This window comes from Bombus bifarius, unplaced genomic scaffold, assembly GCF_011952205.1.
Source record: "Bombus bifarius isolate JDL3187 unplaced genomic scaffold, Bbif_JDL3187 scf7180000009125, whole genome shotgun sequence".
NCBI lineage: Eukaryota > Metazoa > Arthropoda > Insecta > Hymenoptera > Apidae > Bombus > Bombus bifarius.
Window position 1 is genome coordinate 7,248,474 of NW_022884914.1, and position 19,940 is coordinate 7,268,413.

The following is a 19,940-nucleotide window of genomic DNA, read 5'->3' on the forward strand; positions in this document are numbered from 1 at the left end:
ATAAATCTGATGGCTAGAAGGAAGCTCATTCGTTGAGCACTTTCGCTTAATGTTGTTCTTCTTCGTGTAATTCGAACGCTTATATATTTATACAGGGTGGTTGGTAACTGGTGGTACAAGCGGAAAGGGGGTGATTCCACGCGAAAAAAGAAGTCGAAAATATAGAATAAAAATTTTTCGTTTGAGGCTTTGTTTTCGAGAAAATCGACTTTGAATTTTCGCTCGGTACGCGTGCACTTTATCACGTCTCGTTATAACGGATCTCACTGTAGATCGTTGTCTCGATGGAAAAATTAAAAAAATAAAAAAAAAAAATTTTTATTCTATATTTTCGACTTCTTTTTCCGCGTAGAATCATTCCCTTTACGCTTGTATCACCAGTTACCAACCACCCTGTATATATTATATGTTTAACGAGCGGTTCTTCTTCCAGCTATCATTTACAAATTAATTGCACATCGCACAAATATTGAGGTTTGTTAGTATGGCATGTCTGTCATACGATTGAACAACCAGCGTTGGACTAAGAGTTGCTGATACTTCATCAGAAGATGTCTTTTGCGCCTATGTAGTTTTTATTTGTTAGAGCGCTTACATTCTTTGATGTAATTCAGACTGTCTTACATTTTCCATTTAAATACGTTTTTAGTGTCCATTTGCCGGGAATGAGAGCTCCGGGCACTCTCTTGTCGTATTATGTGAAACAGGATTGGACGAGTGAGCAGCAAGCTGAAGAATTAAAGAAAAAAAAGCAATTTGAAACTGGTAATACTGAATCGCATTATAAGTTTCACGCATGTACTTAACGACTCGTTTTCGGTAGTTTTTGCGCGGCGTTACGGCTGTTTACGTGCGTGAAATGACCAGTGACCGCGTGTCTGACGCGCAACAATTTATGCTCGTTGTTACAAAGGGCGGCGCGTTCTAGCTCGATCTGTCACAGTGTCTCTCGCGTGCAACGATCAAAGCCTTTGATCTCGACCTGGACCCTCCGTCTGCAAATGACGCCGTAATTTCGATCGCAGCTGCGAAGGTACGTAAGGTTCAGTAGTTCTACATTCCTCTGATCGGCCCTCTATCGGTTCGCGTAACAAACATCTCGCGATTCTGACAATGGACTCCTCACGCCGTGTTACGTCTTTGCGTCCACTTACGCGCTGCTTTGAGAGTGAAATGTGTTTAACTGGATTGTTTGATCCCTGCAGAATGGCCAGCATGATTTGTGACATTATCGAGAGACAGCTGTGGCTGACAGTGTCGACTAGAAATGACAGTTTCACATGGTATATCTATTATAATTGACCATATTATTATATTTTTGTGCAAATACTCGTAATACGTAGCTTTCCGCTTGCTTCACTATCAATTATACGTTTTTCAATTTCTCAGATAGAAAATAGAATGAACAAAGGTTAATTTGTAGCTAGATCTAGTAGAATCCAGTAGAAATTCAGGCATAACCTTAGGTGCAGGTTTGCAGGATCTTTTCATATCAAATGTTTCATGATTTCTGAACAAATTGAATCGTTGAACAAAGTAGCAAGGCTAATCGTTAGTTGTTCGATTCGTTATTTGTTCAAGGTCGAAATTATCGCGACTGAATATCTCAAATAATTGATCAGAAAAAAAGATGACCGCGATCGTTAGAGTCAGCGCAACGTGCAAAACTATGCCAAGTTGGTAACTACTGCGTGTGATTTGCATAAGCAAATTTTACGCGGCATAAATGTTTCAGCGAGTCGTAAATTGGATTAAGCGAACTCCGTGGAAATTAACCGTACAGTTTTTAGCCAGTGCAGCGATGCTGCCTCCGCGGACTCGAGGTGTTTGCTAAGATCATGTTTGTTAAGTCAGCGTGCTCGCGCGTACGCACAACCTGCTTCTCAGGTTTGCTCTTCATAGTTCGTAAATTCTCGCCGTATGAAAGAACAATATCAGGAACAGTACGTGCACATGATCTCGCGATTAGTGAATGTGCAGTAGTAGCTGGTACGTACGCGGTATCTACATATATCATTGAATATAGCGAACATTCTGTATATAACGATATACGGTATGAGATATCTCACAGAAGTATGCTGATTAGAGATACGAAGCAAGTTTGTCTTGGTCCATTACTAACCGGCTAGGCTTTAGCAGCGTTAAATTTTTAAACAAATTTGCAGAAGATACTGTATCGCGAAAATTAATAATGCTAGTCAGAATTGAAAATAAAATTTATTATATCTGATAGTTTACTCTAAAGACTGTTTGAACATTTACCATATGTGAAATTGTTATAAGATAAATTATACAGAAATTAAAACGAACTGCGAAACAACTGCATCTCCAAGATATTAGAAAACGACCAATGCGTACGAACGCAGTTCGATGAGTTGTTAGTAAACACGAACAGACTGTGAACACAAGGGAGTAGTATAATTGCACTGTACAGCTGCACGAATGGTCCAGTTGCATCGGATAGCTTGTGCAGTTCTTATCACGGGACTGTTCGGTACACACGTGTGACTTGAAAGTCAACACGGGGGGAAACAATCGATATGCACGTTCATTGTAATATCTACTCAAATAACAAACAAGATATTTCGTTGGAAATACATGTTTGATAGGTGTTATCTAGATGGTCAATTCTGACTCACATACTTCAGTCAATGTGGTACCAATGGTCTTTAAAATGAAGGTCATTTGTTCATCACTGTAGAGACCACACTGACTTATTTTGATCGTAATCAAAATAATTGATATCATTGGTTGATAATATCGTAAACAAAGTTATATACAAATAATAGGAATATTAGCTTGTTAATTTAGAAGTCTAAAGGAACATCAACAAAATATTATTTGCTAGTAGTAATATTTATTCTTCCAAAGGATATCTATTTTTTATTGTTAAACATCTATTATTGGATATCTCGTATTTACGGATACGGATCAAATAATTTTTTACTTCTCTATTTACAAAGTTTCATTAAAATCCGGGAGTAAAACATTTTATGCGATTCTCTTGTCAAATATTTTCTCTCATTCCAGAATACGAATAAAATTTTTCGAATAATATTATGTGCTCTATCCTCTGCACAGAATTCCACATTTTATTTCCAAATAACCTTCTATCTAGCAGTATTTTATTTCCTTCTCAAATATTTTTTGTCATTCATAATATTATGCGCTCCATCGTCTATGGAAAACTCGATATTTAATATTCGAATAATTTTCAAACGTTCGATAATTTCCATATATATCCTGGTGTGGACTAGTCAAATTTAAGAACGTTCTTGTCCAGCAGGATGGCGCGCGCGCGCGCGCAAGTATTCTGCTCTTGGTAGTTCGTAAATCCTGGAGATTCGAAAAGAACAATATCGCGACGACGATTCGTCATGCTGTTGTGTACCGAAGCGTGCCCTGAGGATCCAGAGAATTTCGTAAAAATCCTGGAACGCGAGGACAGTGACGAATTGCCGGGCAGATAAAGGGGCGAAAGACGTCTTGAAACAACCTTGCCTCCGGTCCGATGAAGACGAAACTTTGCTGCGTCGAAGCGCAAGAAGGAACGTTAACCTCCTTTCTTCTGTTCGCTAATGACTCGCCGTTCAGCTTCAGTAATTTTTTTCTTTCTCCAACCAAACTTCTTTGTTTCCTTTTTTTTCTTCTTTCCTTTTTTCTATCCCCTGGTTTCAACGTTTGGTTTAATTGGTAATTTCAAGAAGAGACTTCAGACTTGAACTCTGGTATTCTATTCTTCTTGTGATGGGTGATGGGTGATGTGTTTAGGTGTTTGCAGGAATGATTTCATGAAAATCTGTTTTAACTCGCAAAGTTCATAACAATTGATACATTACTGTACTTAGGACCATTTAGAACATTACAATAATGATCTATGCATGTATCTTCTGATGTTTGACGCATTGCTCGTTACTTTTTCCGCATAAACAAAGGAACAATCTACCTAACCTCACCACGCCACGCGTCCTAACCTCCAAAATCAGTTCCTCTCAAGCACTGATGTTACCACTGAACTCTACGTAATTTAGAGTTCAGTGGGTGTTACCGACCGAGGAACGAAAGGTGAGACGATCGACTTAATCCATGGAAAGCGTTTATGGTGTTCTGAAGACAAAAAGTGCAGCGGCTGATTTGGTCCGATCGATGGAAGAACGTCAGTAGCAGCTACATTAGTTATGAAGTCATTAACTATACAGATAAAGGGAACGTCAGTTCGCAATGTTCCACGAACTAGAATATGCATGACATTTCGAGCCGCTGTTGGCTTCCTGGGACTGTGCATGAAGGAGGGCAGAATTGAATTGCAACGTCAGACTGACATCGACCGGGAAAGAAGGCTTAAAAATTAACCAGCAGATCCGACTCTCGGTGCGCTAATACGCGTTTCGATGCAGATTTCGTGGCGCTGTTGTTGCTTTTCTTGGTTATATCGATGTACCTCGTGTTTAATAATACGATACTTTATGCTCAAATGGATATAGTACTTCTTGCTTCGAATGTAAGGGCTAAGGGAATTTTGAATGACATTGGATGCTAGAAACCACTACGCCAAGGATTATAGTATGTATAATAAATAAGCGATGTGTATTTGTTTATGTACGTTGACATCAAAGAATATTAAAGAAGTATGAAGAGATGTTTGTAGATAAAAATTATCTGGGGATACTCTCACAGCTCCGTGCTATAAGATATACTTTTCGTTTGATGTTTCGTAGATTGCAATATACTGATATTATTCCTTGAAGAGGATGATACAGGTTTCTACGAACGGTGAGTGAGGTTAGGAAACTTTATGGAATCCTAACCTCCATTCTATACTGTGCTTCTTTATTATATCATACTAAAATGGAAATATTTCCATAAAATAAATATAATCTTAACTCTCAACTGTAGAATGACATTTCGGGAGTGTTATTGTACATTGATGATATAGGAAACCTATGTTGAACCTAATCTATAAGGAGAAGCAAGTACACCTTTAGAACGGTCTGCGTAAGCTCGTAAGGAACCGCGGAACTATAATTCGTGAACACTGGGGTAAAAGTCTGGCGACTCGTATCTAATAAATTCAATTATCTCGTGGCGGCAACGTAGGTCAAGTTGCTGCTACTAGCGGAGATCAGCCGCTATGTCGTAACTTCTGACGCTTGCCCCCGCTAACAAGACGCTAGTTACGTAGTCGTTACTTTTACGGAAGTTGCTCGTTGTTAATCTATAACGGCGGAAACGCAGGCCAGCGTCGGGTTTCAGTTAAGTAGCTGATTTTCTTCGCCTCGTTACCGGCCTCGTTACATTTCAATCGAGCCAATTCTGCGTGCCGTAACGCGAGAAATTGTAAGTCGCTGCACTGGTTAAATTGTCATATAGTTCGCCAGCAAATCAAATACGAGCTTTCCTAACTTGCTCGGATTTCTAAATTAAGTTCTATATTATTTAACGTTTAGAATGGTAAAATATATTTGCAATGGATTGTATTTAAGGAAGTTGGTATTCGAGAATTTAGAAGGAAAGGTTCAGAAATTTACAATACAACGGGTGGATCTATCGTGGACTATACACCCACCGATAGTGGTTAAATTATAGATTGGTTAACTGTACAACAAATCACGATATGTATTTTGCGAATCACAAAATTACAAATTTCTACTCTTTCGTCGATCCTATTTCTATAAGTTCAGCTCTCGTAACTTTGCCGCGCGTCTAAAATCGTCCCAACATTCACAAAACTGTTCACCTGAATTAGTTACAACAGGATGGATTAAACACGTTTCCGTTTGTTTGTTACAGAGTACTTGATGTCAGGGAATCCACGGAGCTACCCGGCCCGGTCCCCAGGGGTCGCTTCCACTCCGACCGTAACCAGGTAAGTGGTAGTAGGAGGTAGACGCGACGAATTTCCCACGCGAGATCTCGATCGAGAGCGTCGCCCGGCGCATCCATATTCGAGAAGGCAATAACACAGATTTCCGCGTAAGCCAGATCGCGTAAGCGGATTTTTCGCGCGGCCGCCAACAAATCCACGAGACTTATCGGTTTACCTAGTTGCCGGATTTCGCATGGTTGAATTAAGCCACGAAAAATCGACCGTGTTGTTGACTCTGCTTCGAAAACGCGTCCCTCGATCCGTCCCGAGGAACATGAAATCAACCGACTCTTCTCTGCTTCGCCGTTACGATCGATCCAATACGAATCATTTACGATTTTTCCCGAAATACGACCGGCAATTTGAAATTGATTTGGCGTAGGAGGCGCAGGTGTACTTCGGACAGTCGATTATAGAATTAAGTTGCTTCCAAACTGGTTCTTTTCGTCCCCCAATTTTTTTTTTTTTTTTTTTTTTGTTAGAATTCTTGGTAGGGCGTGGTGAGATCAGTTTTCGTTTGATCTATTAAAGTACGCCATTTCTTCATTAAGATGAAAGAATCACGAAAGAATATACAGAATATACAGAAGGCGGTCATGAAAGAAACAGATTGTTCGTAAATAATCTTCACTTGTGTTAAATTTTCGTTGTCAACTTGTTAAAGCAATAGCGTTATCGAAATGTATTGTGAAAAGAAAAACACTACTTGGCAGGAGAGGTTCGCTATTGACTGAAGAGGAGGAAAGAACACTTGCCGTGACCGTATGGAAGAACATTGTCATTGATTTATTAAAGTGTCTCAACGTTTTATACTATATTTCAAATATATTCCAAGATACAAATGGTACAACTCTCGCAAGTAGTTGTACTTAACTAAAATAAGTTTTGTCCTATGGCTGTATAAACTATTATTCGTTTGTTACTTTATCTTATATTTCTTCTTTTCTGCCTAAAGTCTGAATATTCTGTCACTTGGATATATCGTACATATCAAATGATATTTCTGTGAGCCACGGTATATCCTATCCTACAGGATACTACAGTAACGAAGAAGAAAAACTAGCGAATAGTCAACATAACAGCATTCAGGGATTTGATGTTAATTTAACGCCAGACGCGTCCAACTCGTTCAACACTTGGCTGGTCTGTAATACGAGCTACGATATTAGCGACGTGAAAACAACGGTATCGAACCGCAGAAGTGCCATTATCCACCGCGAGGCTGTCGTTTACTGTCTCTCTAACGATTACAAATCTTTGGCTGGCCACTTTCGGCAATTAGCGAGTCATTAACGGTTCCCTGAGCTCGCGTTCGCCGTGCCAATAAAACCGACGCACGAAACCAACGCGACAATTTCGAATTCGCCAACGGCGATTCTTCCAAACTCTGGTGGCTCGTGGAATTTTAAAAGAATGGAGAAGTTGAGAATATTCAAATCATTCGGTTGAATAGAGCTCGAACGTGATCGGAAGAGCAATAACCGCGAATAAAATTATCGACGAACGGACAGGGACGACGATTCGAAGACATTTCGATTCAAATGAATCGAACTTTTAAAATATTTAGTACGTCGTCCTATGGATCTCCCCTCCATTTTATGGGGTGTCCTTCTTTCTTTGCTTTCGTAGATTTGTTCGTCGTTGACGATGCATATCGAATTAGGCCGCTATTTATTTTGTGTCGTTACTTTTATTGCGCTTCGAGTAGATTTATTGGTTTTTTAGATTTCTAGAGTATTTTTCCTTAGGAAAATTGATGGAAAACTGTCGAGTAAGAATTTTAGTGCGTAATATTGTAGCTTTAAAAATAATGTCGAATTTGTAGAAGAATTCGAAGTTTGGTTTTATTAATATTTTTATTATCATATATTTATTAGTTATATTTTATCGTATGAGAATAAATATTCGTGCACTGAAATAAATTCTCGGAACTCTGTGTTCTATGCTCTGGAATCCGTAATATAGTACGTTGATCAATTGATATTAAAATTTAAGATTCTGAAACGTTAAGGGGTTAAAAATGATCGTTTATATACTACTTTTATGTTATTTTTAGCCGCTGAACATGGTAGGAAAGTTTGTATAGAAACCTGTGGGATACTCCGTATACGTATTGGGAATATTCCAATAGTCGAAGCTGTAGCATATAATATTATGTACATATAATGGAAACGTTCCAATGCATTAAAAACAGAGGATCATTGAGTAAATATTAGATCGATGCGTATATGAAATGTCGTTTCTTTGAATTTGATGGGTCAATGCCGCTCATTAAATTTTATCATATCATCACGCGTTATCAGCCAAGTTAAGAAATATGAAATTTATTCTGACACATATATATCGAATTTTAATGAGTTTTGTAATAGCCTTCATTATCAACTTTCATAAATAAAATGTACTTGATATTTAACAACGTATGAGAATGTTATTTCATAAATTATTTTATAAATATGATAATTTTTTACAAATTTCATAATTTTGCCAGCCATATAAATCATTATATACAATATATATATATATAGACAAGTATGAAAACAAATTAATTAATTTCCTTTTTTGTTTGAGGAACAACGAACTTAATTTAGTCTCTTAAAAAATTGTTTAATGAAAAACAAAAGTTCGTGCAGGGTGGCGTGCATGATTTTCCACTGGATGTACAAATTTCATATTCTTATTGTTTCCCTGATATTTCACAGAAGAGTAATAGTCCGAGAGGAATGAATTTGCGCGCCGTTTAAGTGATATTTAAGTACGACTTAATGCAGTTATACTCGCGTTTAAACGGATGCAGTGTGAAACGAGGTCACAGCCGAATGATTCTGAGCAAACCTGTTTAATCGTGCGGTTTATGTACTTTTTTTCAACCGGAGAAACGGCGCGAAAAATGATCCCTTCTCGTGTAATCGAACTCGTCGTTTCAATCGATTAAATATTAATTCCCACTTTTCGACAGTCTCCTACAATCCAAAAATAACCTACTTGTATGGAACAGAGTAAATTTCGAAATATTTGTTCGAATGTAACGAATACTCGGAAGAGAAACAACAACGAAAAGTTATAAATATGAAAAAAGAAAATATACGTACCAGTAAAAAAAAAAAAAAACAAATTCAACTTAGATAACCGTTACCAATAACGTGATATAATCCGTATAGAGTTCCAATGAACCATTCACGATTTCACCCCCTATACATCGGCCATTTCTGCTCCACAATATCCAGCTCCATTATTCGATCCACTAGGTTCACCAAAAACCATCTACGAAAAGCATTCTCTGGTCAAATTAAATTCCGTTCCTTCCAGCGATATTCGTAAATCGAGTGATGCCGTAAAAACATCGGTCCCGAATCTCGATGTCTCGTGGCTCCATCTGCGCGGCGAATAATTCCAACAGCGAACTCGCGAAACTTTCTTTTTTTTTTTTTTCTTCCACCTCGTTCCACCACGAAAAATAGTTGGGCCATCGTCGAACAATGGCGGCCTTTACCGGCCTCCCCTGACTCTCGTACATTTTTTTTCCTTTCCTCTCTTCTTCGGAGACGCGTTCCAGCCGGGGTTGAAACGTCGAAGAGAGGAAAGGCCATCCGTGTCACCGGAAACGACGGGTCAGCGAGACGGAAGGTACTCTGTTGCTGAGGCAACCGGCAGCCGAAAGGACACACGCGTGTCCCTCGCCAAAGGTTTCATCCTTCCTCCCGCTGTTCCACCGCATCCGTCGGTCCTAACCTCACTTCGTGTCTCTTTTTTTCTCTCCACCGCTTTCGTAGAACGTGGATCGTTAACGACTCTCGCTGTTCAAGCCAGAGAGTGGTAATGATCATTGATGGTGTCTCTCGTGCTGCGAATTCCTTTACAATTCTTCCTTACAATTTGCTTGATCTTGACGACTAGAAGTTTGCTAAGATATATTAATGCGATTCGCAAGTCAAACTCTCGCTGCGAGGATAGGTTAGGTGAAGTCTGACTGAGAAACGGATTTTACGTGGCTATTACACATAGGGTGTTTCCGAAATCCTACTACAACCGAGAAGAACGTGATTCTGTACGTAAAAGTCGAAGATGTAAGATAACATTTGTCTCGTACGACGTGTTCCGTCTTTGTATATAACCATTTTCGTTGTTTCGCTGTCTAGAAACGTCTCATATATTTTTGGATATATTTTCTATAGTTTAAGAAAGGGATTATGTATCGAATGACAGAACTTGGAAGTAAAATATTATTCGTTAATTAAGTATGCAAAACCTTGTAAAATAACGCAACGTGTTTTGATGCGTTATTATCCTTTCCAAACAATGGCGCAACCATACTTTGAATGCGAACGAGTATATTCATGTTTTACAGGAAAGTAAACACATTCCTTCGTGAGAATAAACACGTTGCCGCCAAACCGCCTGCACGTACTTACGTAATTCGTTATATTATTTCAAGATGTATTTCTTTACCTCTGTCGGTTTTATACTACAAATGGTTTCTTCTAACTTCTCTGCATAAGCTACACGCAATAACTAAAATACCTTTGAAATTTACATCCTCTTAACGTTATTCACATACAACAAACATCATCGAAGTTAAGTTAAAGAACGAAGTTTCCTGTTAGCTTTCGAGAACTTTCGTCTACGGAAAATTGCCAGTGTTTAAATTGTGTATCGCGTTTGTATTGGTATTCACATTTACACGATACCAAGATGAGACACTTTAGATTTGCAAAATTCAGAGGATAATTTCCAATATAGACGTCGATGTAACCATCTTCTGTTTCAATACGATCGAACAAAGGCAATCGTCGTTAGCACTTATCACATATTAACTGAAGCAATTTCGCTAAAAGAACCTCCGTCCGCACTCGATCGAAAGTAAAGCCTTTGGATTTTTCTCTTTTCCCGATCGTTGCCGCACCTTATCCATCTTTATCTCCTCGATATCGTTCCTCTCGAGACTCCTGACTGGTGGAGTCTTCGCAAAACAAAAACGAAGACACACACTCGTTATTGTTCGAAGAGAAGGAATGTATCGAGGAAAATGCTTCGCTTATTTATCAGTGTTTCGCTACTGCACGTATAAACCATCTAAACGTTACGTTTCATACATATAAAACTGTTCCAGAGCTTTTAATCTTCTTGTAGGTTGAGTTTTAATCCGAATGCAACATTATTATTATTCATTATTATTATTATTGTACGCTGTTATTTTTATTTATTAGGTGTTACGATCATGTAACATATATCAAAGGAATAAAAATATTTTTCTGATATCTTTTCTCTTCCTTTCCATTGTGATTTTTTAAATACCAGAATATTCAGGTTGTCGGTGAATTTTTATTGTATAAAATTTAGCGAAACTATTTAATTGGAGACTCACTTCTACGCGATTTGTATACATTTTAAAATAAATTACAGTTTAATGTAAATACACAGTACTCGTGCTCCTTGTATGATAGAGAGGAAAATTTTCGAAAAATATTTTCAGTAATAACAGAATACATATGCAATGATATTCGTAACGTCCAAATTTGAAACGTAAATAACTGGAAACGAAACACAAGCATCGGCCGCAATGAAACTCCCGGAATTCAGAATTTCGATGTAGCAAAACTTGCCACGGTGTAATATTTTTGGAACAAATAATGTTGAACCTGCTCGTCGTGGATACAAAAGGTCATGACGATACCGATGGCTGCTATAGTATCGAAGGGTGTACGACGACCATCGATGTTTTACACGAGATCGTGAAATTATGAGGCGCGACGATAAGGCTTCCAAAAGATTTATCGTTAGATACCATCGTGACAGTTTACCTTTCTCTACTGACTTCCCTTTTTAATCGATATCCGCTGCACATTCCACTAGAAACTTTTTGCTTTGTCGAGGAATTTCTTCGACTCTCTCAATAAATGATATTTCGGAAGTACGTAATATTCAAGGAAATATCTTTTTGTTCCGGTAAACTAGATTTATAAACAAAAAACGAATGTTTAAAGTTATACATTCACCTATATAATTGCAATAAATATTTAATCGTGAGTAGAGATTTTAAATCGTAAATAGTTTCCATTCGAAGGCTTCGTTTAAATTGATTCAAGTAGAATGGGCCAGGTAGAGCTTAACGTCTGTGTCATGCATACAAACAACGTTATATAAATAATAATAATTACTAAAATTCAGAAGAATTCTACCAGATGTCTGAACCTCCTAAAAATGTCCCTCGGCTATCTACTCGAGGTTCCAGTCTCGCGTCACCTATAGTCAAGGGGTTAATCCCCCCAGACGTCTTAATCTCGGCCTCAATTCACGTGACTCCAACCCTCCTCAGTTCCTCTATCTGTTTCCCTTCTTCTTACTCAGTTTTCCAGCTTTTATGCTTGCGTCGAATGCAGTAACAAAAAGGATCTTACGCCTTTCACGAGACGCAAAACGCGCCCGGGCCCTTATTTTTCTTCTCTCTTCGCTTCTTTATCCCCACCTATGCTTCTGCAAGGTGGCTGAGGGGGCAAGGGGACGTCTCTTTGGTTAGTACGCTCGAAGAAACACGACCGTAATTGCGTTACAATATCCCCATTGTCGTTGTCGTGGTTGTTGTTATTGTTATTCCGCAGGATTGTAACGTGTAATTCACAATTCAAGCCTCGCTTGAAATTCGTCGAGGGTAATTGAGCAGAATATGGCGTTGTGGCTTGTATGGAAGCAAGGAGTTTTTAATGTACGCGCCAGGAAATTTTTTTTCCTTCTTCTTTTTCGTCAGTTGTTTCGTTACTGAGTGGGAAATGGTGGTAGGGGAGCTGGGAGACGGCTGGTTTGTTACTTTTCTAGGACTCGGGTTGATTACGATTCTTTGAAACTTTGAAATTTCCACCATTCTTCGACAGCTTTACGGCTTCGTACGCGGCACCTTCGGCCTGCCAGACCCGCCACGCGTCTGATCTAATTTAAAATTAGGATTAGAATATTCCCTCGAATCATTATAGCAGTACTCTAAGCGAAATTAGGAATACGTTGCCCTGGATTTTTGTCAAACCATTCCTACGAAATAATTCTTTCAAAAAAGCCTCGTTAGGACGTTTAACAGCGAAACATAAACACAATGAATTTTCGCTGAACGAGAACGACACTTAACACGAGTCTAATCTAAGTAATACGACAATTCTCAACAGGACGAAAACTTTTACCAATTTCATTTTTATCACATTCGCGTATCGTCATCCGGACTGTAACATTTCCAGGTTAAAAGGGTAAAACAGACCAAGCGCGTTTTCCAGAGGTTAGCAGAACTGAGAACGAATGGGGCCCGTGAAAAAGAAGAATGCCGGGGCCACAGCTAACACGACACTGGCACCTGTGTTAATAACAATCCGCGTGCGCGTGCGTGCACGTTCGCGTGACACCGTGTGATACCGCGACGATAATATTTTTTCAGCAGCGGGCAGCCTCTTGGCCGGTTTACACGGCACAGGGCCCGTGTAAAATTTCACGCGTAAATCCGTGACAAGGGAACGTAATTTCGGCCACGACCATGATCGATATCGCGCGGCGAGAAATAGTCCTGAACAGATCGTAAAATCGCAAAGCCGAGTTCTCGCGTGCTCGCTGATTAAAAGTCGCCAAGTTCTGTCCAGGTCGTTTTAGAATTCGACCTGGAAATGGTTATTTACTCTACTGTGATCATGTAAGGGTCGCTGATCAAAACAGCGAGATACGCCTTTATCGAGTTTGTGGTAAATTAAGAAAGAAAAATTATTAATTGAATACAAGTTAAATTTTGTCTTAACAATATGGTGATCGGTTAGTTTCGATTGGAATTTTGTTTATATGTAGTCACATCATTTTGCACATTGCAATATCATCAAGTGAAATATCACCGATTGTCACAGTCTTAATATCACCCACACTTTGAAAAGCTTTGGAACTATATATTGGGTTAGCAACTAAGTGATTGTCATTAGGTGGTAATGACAAAATCCTCAATCATTTAGTTGGCAACCCAATAGCAAGCACTTTTAATTAGAAAGTTCTATATTCTTCTTGCACATATCTGTTTAAAATTTGAACAGCTTAATTGTTTAAGCCACTATTAACCCATTTTTAAATCAAAGAATAGCATTCGCTGTTATAAACGCGCTAATCTATATTCTTTTCTTGGTGCAAAGGTTAGTGACCTCTGTTCTTCAAATTCGGGACAGCCGTCAGCGTGGAATCGCGCGGGTTAATTTTCGTTTTGCAAAACTTTCTGTCATATTGGTAATTTAAATTCGTAATTAAACAACTTCCGCAACTAATCGTTAATTACGTGGCACGGCACAATAAAACTTCTTAATCAGGATACCGTACAAAAATTAACGCGTCCGCGTTGACGGGTGTCGTGGCCGTCGGAAACGGAAACGCAAGACGAGCACGTCGCGTGAAAATGTTCTTTTTCTACCCACCACTTTTTTTCGTCCTGATGGGAAAATTAATGCGCCATGTTAAGAAGATATTCAAATGTGGCACCGAATCGACGGTAATCGATTTTGACGTTGCTAAACATCTTTTTCTTCATAAACCTCTAACATAAAAGATTATTTTATCGCTAGGACTCGTTTCGTGCTACAAAACCTTCGTAGAAATGAGGTATTTATTTATTCGTGCTTCAGAACATCACATATTCAGGAAATATTTTATTGATACACAATTAATGCGTACGTAATTAATCGCTCATAGTATACGAATTTTTAATGATTCAATCGTAGTATTATTACTACTAGACTGTGAATATTTATACAATTTCACATTTTCATGGAGATATCTGAAACAATATAAAACCTAGACAGATGTTCTCTTCGTCATTATCATAACAAGCACTTCAATATTTTATGTATTTTTTCATTATATCCATTTTTTAATCTTTGATTTTTCCATAAATGTATAAAAATCTGCAGTCTAATTATTCCGCTACATGTTGAGTTAATGATTACTGGCATCATATATAGCTCGTTATTCGTTAATTTGATCAAAAATGTTCTATACGAGTCACATTATAAATACATTAAAATCCACTCTACATATACACACATCGTATAGTTAATGCATACACTCGTTCAGCTTCTATTTTCGCGTACAGACCATCGAAGCACCAGGATTTCTCGATTGCACCGGTAATTACGGCGTTGCATGTGAGATGCATCGTGATCGGGTGTCACGTGGTCCGCTGACATAAATCCTTCTTCGACAGGGTAGCTGGGACGCGTTTCGCTCAAAAATTTCCGAATGCAGAAATTTGCATCCAAAGTGACGTGGCGTTCAACAGCGCGCACACTTTTTCGTAAACAAATTCATCAAATTGAAATCGAGAAAACGAACGACGCGGAATTACCAAATCACATTTGCTTGTGGTGAAGACGCAGATTTGTTTAATTTCAACTACGGACATTTGCATTCGAACCGTAATTGAAAGATTTTCTTTCTCAATTAAAGGCAATGATCGTGGGAAATTCGACAAGAACGAGACGCAAATTAATTGCTTCGTTTTGTTTAAAATTTTATAACCCCAATCTAACCCTTTCGAATGATTCCAATTTTTTTATCGAGAAACAAATCGCTTACTTGCAAACCAAAATTTAATTATCACAACGATATGATAATAAATTCTAATGTAAATATAATAATATTAGGTTAAGTAAAAAGTTCTGAGCGTTTTTCGCTAGATGTCTTTAGTGAGCCATATCTCACGATGTGCACATCGCATCGAGTCATAGTATACACCGATTTCAAGGTGATATTACGCATCAAAAAGGTTCTTTGTCAGTTTTGTGTTCGGTGAAGCCAGTTGTGTGTTACAGCGTTCGAAAATGGAGATAAAAAAAGAGAAAATTCGATACATTCTTCAGTACCACTACGACCAAGGTGAAAAGGCGGAGCAGGCGGCCAAAAAAATTTGTGCTGTTTATGGACCCAGTACAGTATCGAATGCAACAGCAAAGCGGTGGTTCCAACGATTCCGTTCTGGTAATATGGACGTCGAAGATGAGGCACGCTCTGGTAGGCCAATCGTCGAAAATGTGGATAAAATCATGGAAATCGTCGAGTCGGACCGGCATGTGAGCACTTATTCCATTGCCCAGGAACTGAAGATTAGCCAGAAAACCGTTTGGAACCATTTGCATAAGGCTGGTCTCAAGAAGAAGCTCGACGTATGGGTGCCACATGAATTGACGCAAAAGAACCTTTTGGACCGAATTGATGCCTGCGATTCTTTGTTGAGACGTAACGAAATCGACCCATTTTTGAAGCGGATGGTGACTGGCGATGAAAAATGGGTCACATACGAGAACAACAGCCGAAAAAGATCGTGGTCCAATCGCGGTGGGCCGGCCCAAACGATCGCCAAGCGTGGATTAACGGCCAAGAAGGTTTTATTGTGTGTTTGGTGGGATTGGAAGGGAATCATCCATTATGAGCTGCTCCCATCGGGGCAAACACTTAATTCGGACCTCTATTGTCAACAACTGACCAGACTGAAGCAGGCGATCGACCAGAAGCGGCCAGAATTGGCCAATAGGAAAGGTGTTGTGTTCCATCAAGACAACGCCAGGCCGCACACATCTTTAACGACGCGTCAGAAGCTCCGAGAGCTTGGCTGGGAGGTTCTATCGCATCCGCCGTACAGTCCAGACCTGGCACCAAGCGATTATCACCTTTTTAAGTTTTTGCAAAATTTTCTTGATGGTACAAAACTGGCCTCAAGAGAGGCTTGTGAAAATGAGCTGGTCAAGTTTTTTACCAATAGGGACGAGGACTTCTTCAACCGCGGAATTATGAAATTGCCTTCAAAATGGACAAAAGTAATCGAACAAAACGGCGCATATTTAATCTAAATCGAATAATCTTGACTATGTTAATTTCATCGTCGAAATAAAGCGAAAAAGCGCTCAGAACTTTTTACTTCACCTAATACTATTTGTAACACGGTCGCATTTTTCTGTTTTCTGCCTTTTGAGCGGTTCGTTCAAATACATCCCTTGGATATCTTCAATTTTTTTCTTCCACCAAAATTTGAGAGTTTTGTTTTTGATTCACCGCTATTAAATACCATGGTACAGAACATACACTAACGTCATATATCAGCGATAGAAATTAATCTCAGTCTTGTATTGTATTTGCCACGAATCTGACAATCAATGTTTCAACCAAATCATTCTGACAACGTCAAATTTTCGAAGCCACTACGTCACTGTTAGCACAGGCATTACCTGACATTGTCAATGAGGCCGTGAATACTTTGAACTGCCGTCCGATTCCCGCTTTGCCAGCCGACTCGGTTTCGCGTTTATAAAGCTCCCTCTCTCCGACCATAAACATTAATCTGCTTGAACACGCGCGCGTCTGTCGTAATTATAATTGATGGTATGTTAATTGCAATTTATGCAAAAACCTGTTCACCGCCGGAAGATATATTACGTGGTTGTTTCCGTGACCGTGGCTCGAACGTCGATGATAGATCTAATCTTTTAGACGACGGTGATTCACTTGGTGAAATTTCTCTTGATCAAACATTTCACCCTTTCCCATGAATGATGCGAATATTCTAAAATAATGAAATCGAGACTTTATTAAAGAGGAAAATGGAGAAGGCCAGGGAAGAAATATCGCAAATATCGAATATCGTTAATATTCCGCAGTTGTATAGTAGAAAATTTTATTAAAACAGAAAATACAAAATAAGTTGTAATTTATCGCGTAATACGATGAACGTTTCACTAAGAAAATTCGAATGCTTTCAACAGAAATTAAAGACGACAAAATATTCTGTCGTTTTTTCCTAAAAAAGGACAAGTACTGATAAGAATAATTTTGACGAGCCCATCGATTGTCGGTCATCCTGAAACGACGTTTATTGTTTTTGTAATCACACTATCACAATTTCCCTGCCTATCGAAATGATTCGATGATCGCTCGAATCTTACCCCAGCACGACGCTCTTCTGGAGAAACTATTGACGTAATTAAAAAAATTGCAAAGACTTCCTTGTAACGGGAAGAAAACACTCCATAAAAAAGAAGTCCGCTGAGAAAAGGGCACGCGAAGCGAGCAAGGCTCCAATTTCAATTATCCGCTCTCGAGGAAAACTCTATCCGACACGAGTCCTCTTGTTTTTCTTCTAATGGGCCAGCATCGAATTACCGAGATATTTATTTATCGTGAAGAGTCGCGAGTACGCAAGAGCCGAGATCAAAGCTCACGGATTTCTCTGTTCTTCTTCCCCAACCTCTCGTTTCTCAGACAACAAACTGAGGAGAAAAATGCTTCTGAATTTCAGCTGGTTAAATAATAGAAAATAGTTGATCGAGGCATGTAAATAGACTTTCGTGATACGTGAAGTTCTTGTTTTCGAGTTAGACAATTTATTGAATTATTTGTTAACAATTTATTAAGATTCATACGATTTATTGATACGTTTGTATAAATTTTTATTTTCTTCTTTGCGCATTCATATTTGTTTCCGTGTGCTCGAGTACCTCGAGACTAAAACAACTTCCTCCGTAATCCTACTAACTCGCTATTTAAATTATTCCACCATCATAATCGCCTCTAAATCTCTGTTTAGTTGCATAATACTTCTTGGATATGGATATATTCCACAAAATTAACCAACTACGGTAAGCTGAACGTACGCAGATTATTACGCGTCCGCTGTCAATTATCAATAACTCGTTTGCCGATCGAAATTAAACAATTTCTTCTTTTCGTTTTATAACAATTCTCTTTTATCTGAAATCTCTTGACCGTCTTCTTTCTCTTCCCTAAATCCTGCAAGCTTTCAAATCTTCGGATAATACGACGTTACTTCTAATCTCCTACTTACTAATATTATTTTCCTAAATAAGTCGATATTCAGCTAAATTAGGTCACTTGAATTCGAACGATACTTGACGAAGTGATTGCACTTGTACGAACATCAACTTATTTAATACAAACAACGTAAATAATCGGAAGAAGAGTTCAGGAAGCTTGGAAAATCAATCTGATGGTCGTTAGATTATAAACAAGACTAGACGCAGCGCGTCTTAGTAAGTTAGAAGAAAATGGCAAAATGGCGCGGCAGAAACAACGGAGGAACGAAATAAAAGGGAAAAAACAGGGCTGAGAGATTCGCGAGAACCGATATGAAATAGCAGCGGGGAGTCTGCGGCGTGCGTGGTGTACGGAAGACTCGGCGCAGTCAATATTATCGTTCGGTCGAACGTGGGGCGAACGCGAAAGAAAGCAATCGATATACTGGGACGGAGCTAACCTCGGATTCCCGGCGTTATTTTGCGATATCGTCGACTATCCGCGTAAATTTTTCTAATCCAATCCGACCGACTGGATGGCTCTTGCCGACACCGACGATCGACGGAGACCGACGAATTTCCGGCGGCCAAATCATTTTTCTCGCCACGTTATGGACAGTCGTAAAGAAATTTGCTCCCCGGTTCGTGTTCCTCTTAATTTTGTATTTACAGCCGACGATACAGTCACGACCGAAGGTTTGCTGAGTGAACCGTAAATGGTGGACGATTTAAAAATTGACCGGCTGATTTCGTTTTAAGCGACTTTACGAGGGTGTCTGACCTTTTATTTTATATTACCAAGAAGGTGGTTATTTTATTTTGCTTGGCAGATAATCCTTCTTATCCTGATTGATATAATAGAGTTAGTGCGATCGTGTATGGTATATTTGAAACATAATCCAAAGCAAGGGATATTTAGGAGTAAATAACGTAAATGTAGATTTAGATTATTAATTAAATTAGAAATAAGTCTCAGCTGTTGAATATAAAGACAGAATTGGATACAAGAAACGCGATATTTTTATACGATCAACATTACAATCGTTAAATAATAATAGAGCGTTCGTATGGTAATAACGTCAAAATGGCATTCTGTAAAGATACGAGGCACGCAGAAACTCTTCAAAGTTCCCGTATCACGAAAATTCGAAGGAAAAAGAAAGAAACAAGAAAAGCTCGTTGATTTACGTTGTTCGTACAAATTCCATAGAGACAGCTGTACGCTCAGCCAATCGTAAATGAACTAAAAGGATCAAATCACCGTCAGAGTT

The 19,940-nt window shown here is 38.8% G+C and overlaps 1 protein-coding gene across 6 annotated transcripts in view; it reads left to right on the plus strand.

Moving 5' to 3' along the window:
- Positions 1 to 19,940, plus strand: part of LOC117213690 (teneurin-a) — a 702,857-nt gene that overhangs the window by 452,592 nt on the left and 230,325 nt on the right. For all 6 annotated transcript variants that reach the window (XM_033459237.1, XM_033459239.1, XM_033459241.1 and 3 more), the window contains one exon: positions 5,791 to 5,866. In XM_033459237.1, coding sequence (XP_033315128.1) covers positions 5,791 to 5,866 — 76 coding nt within the window. The remainder of the gene's footprint in view (positions 1 to 5,790; positions 5,867 to 19,940) is intronic.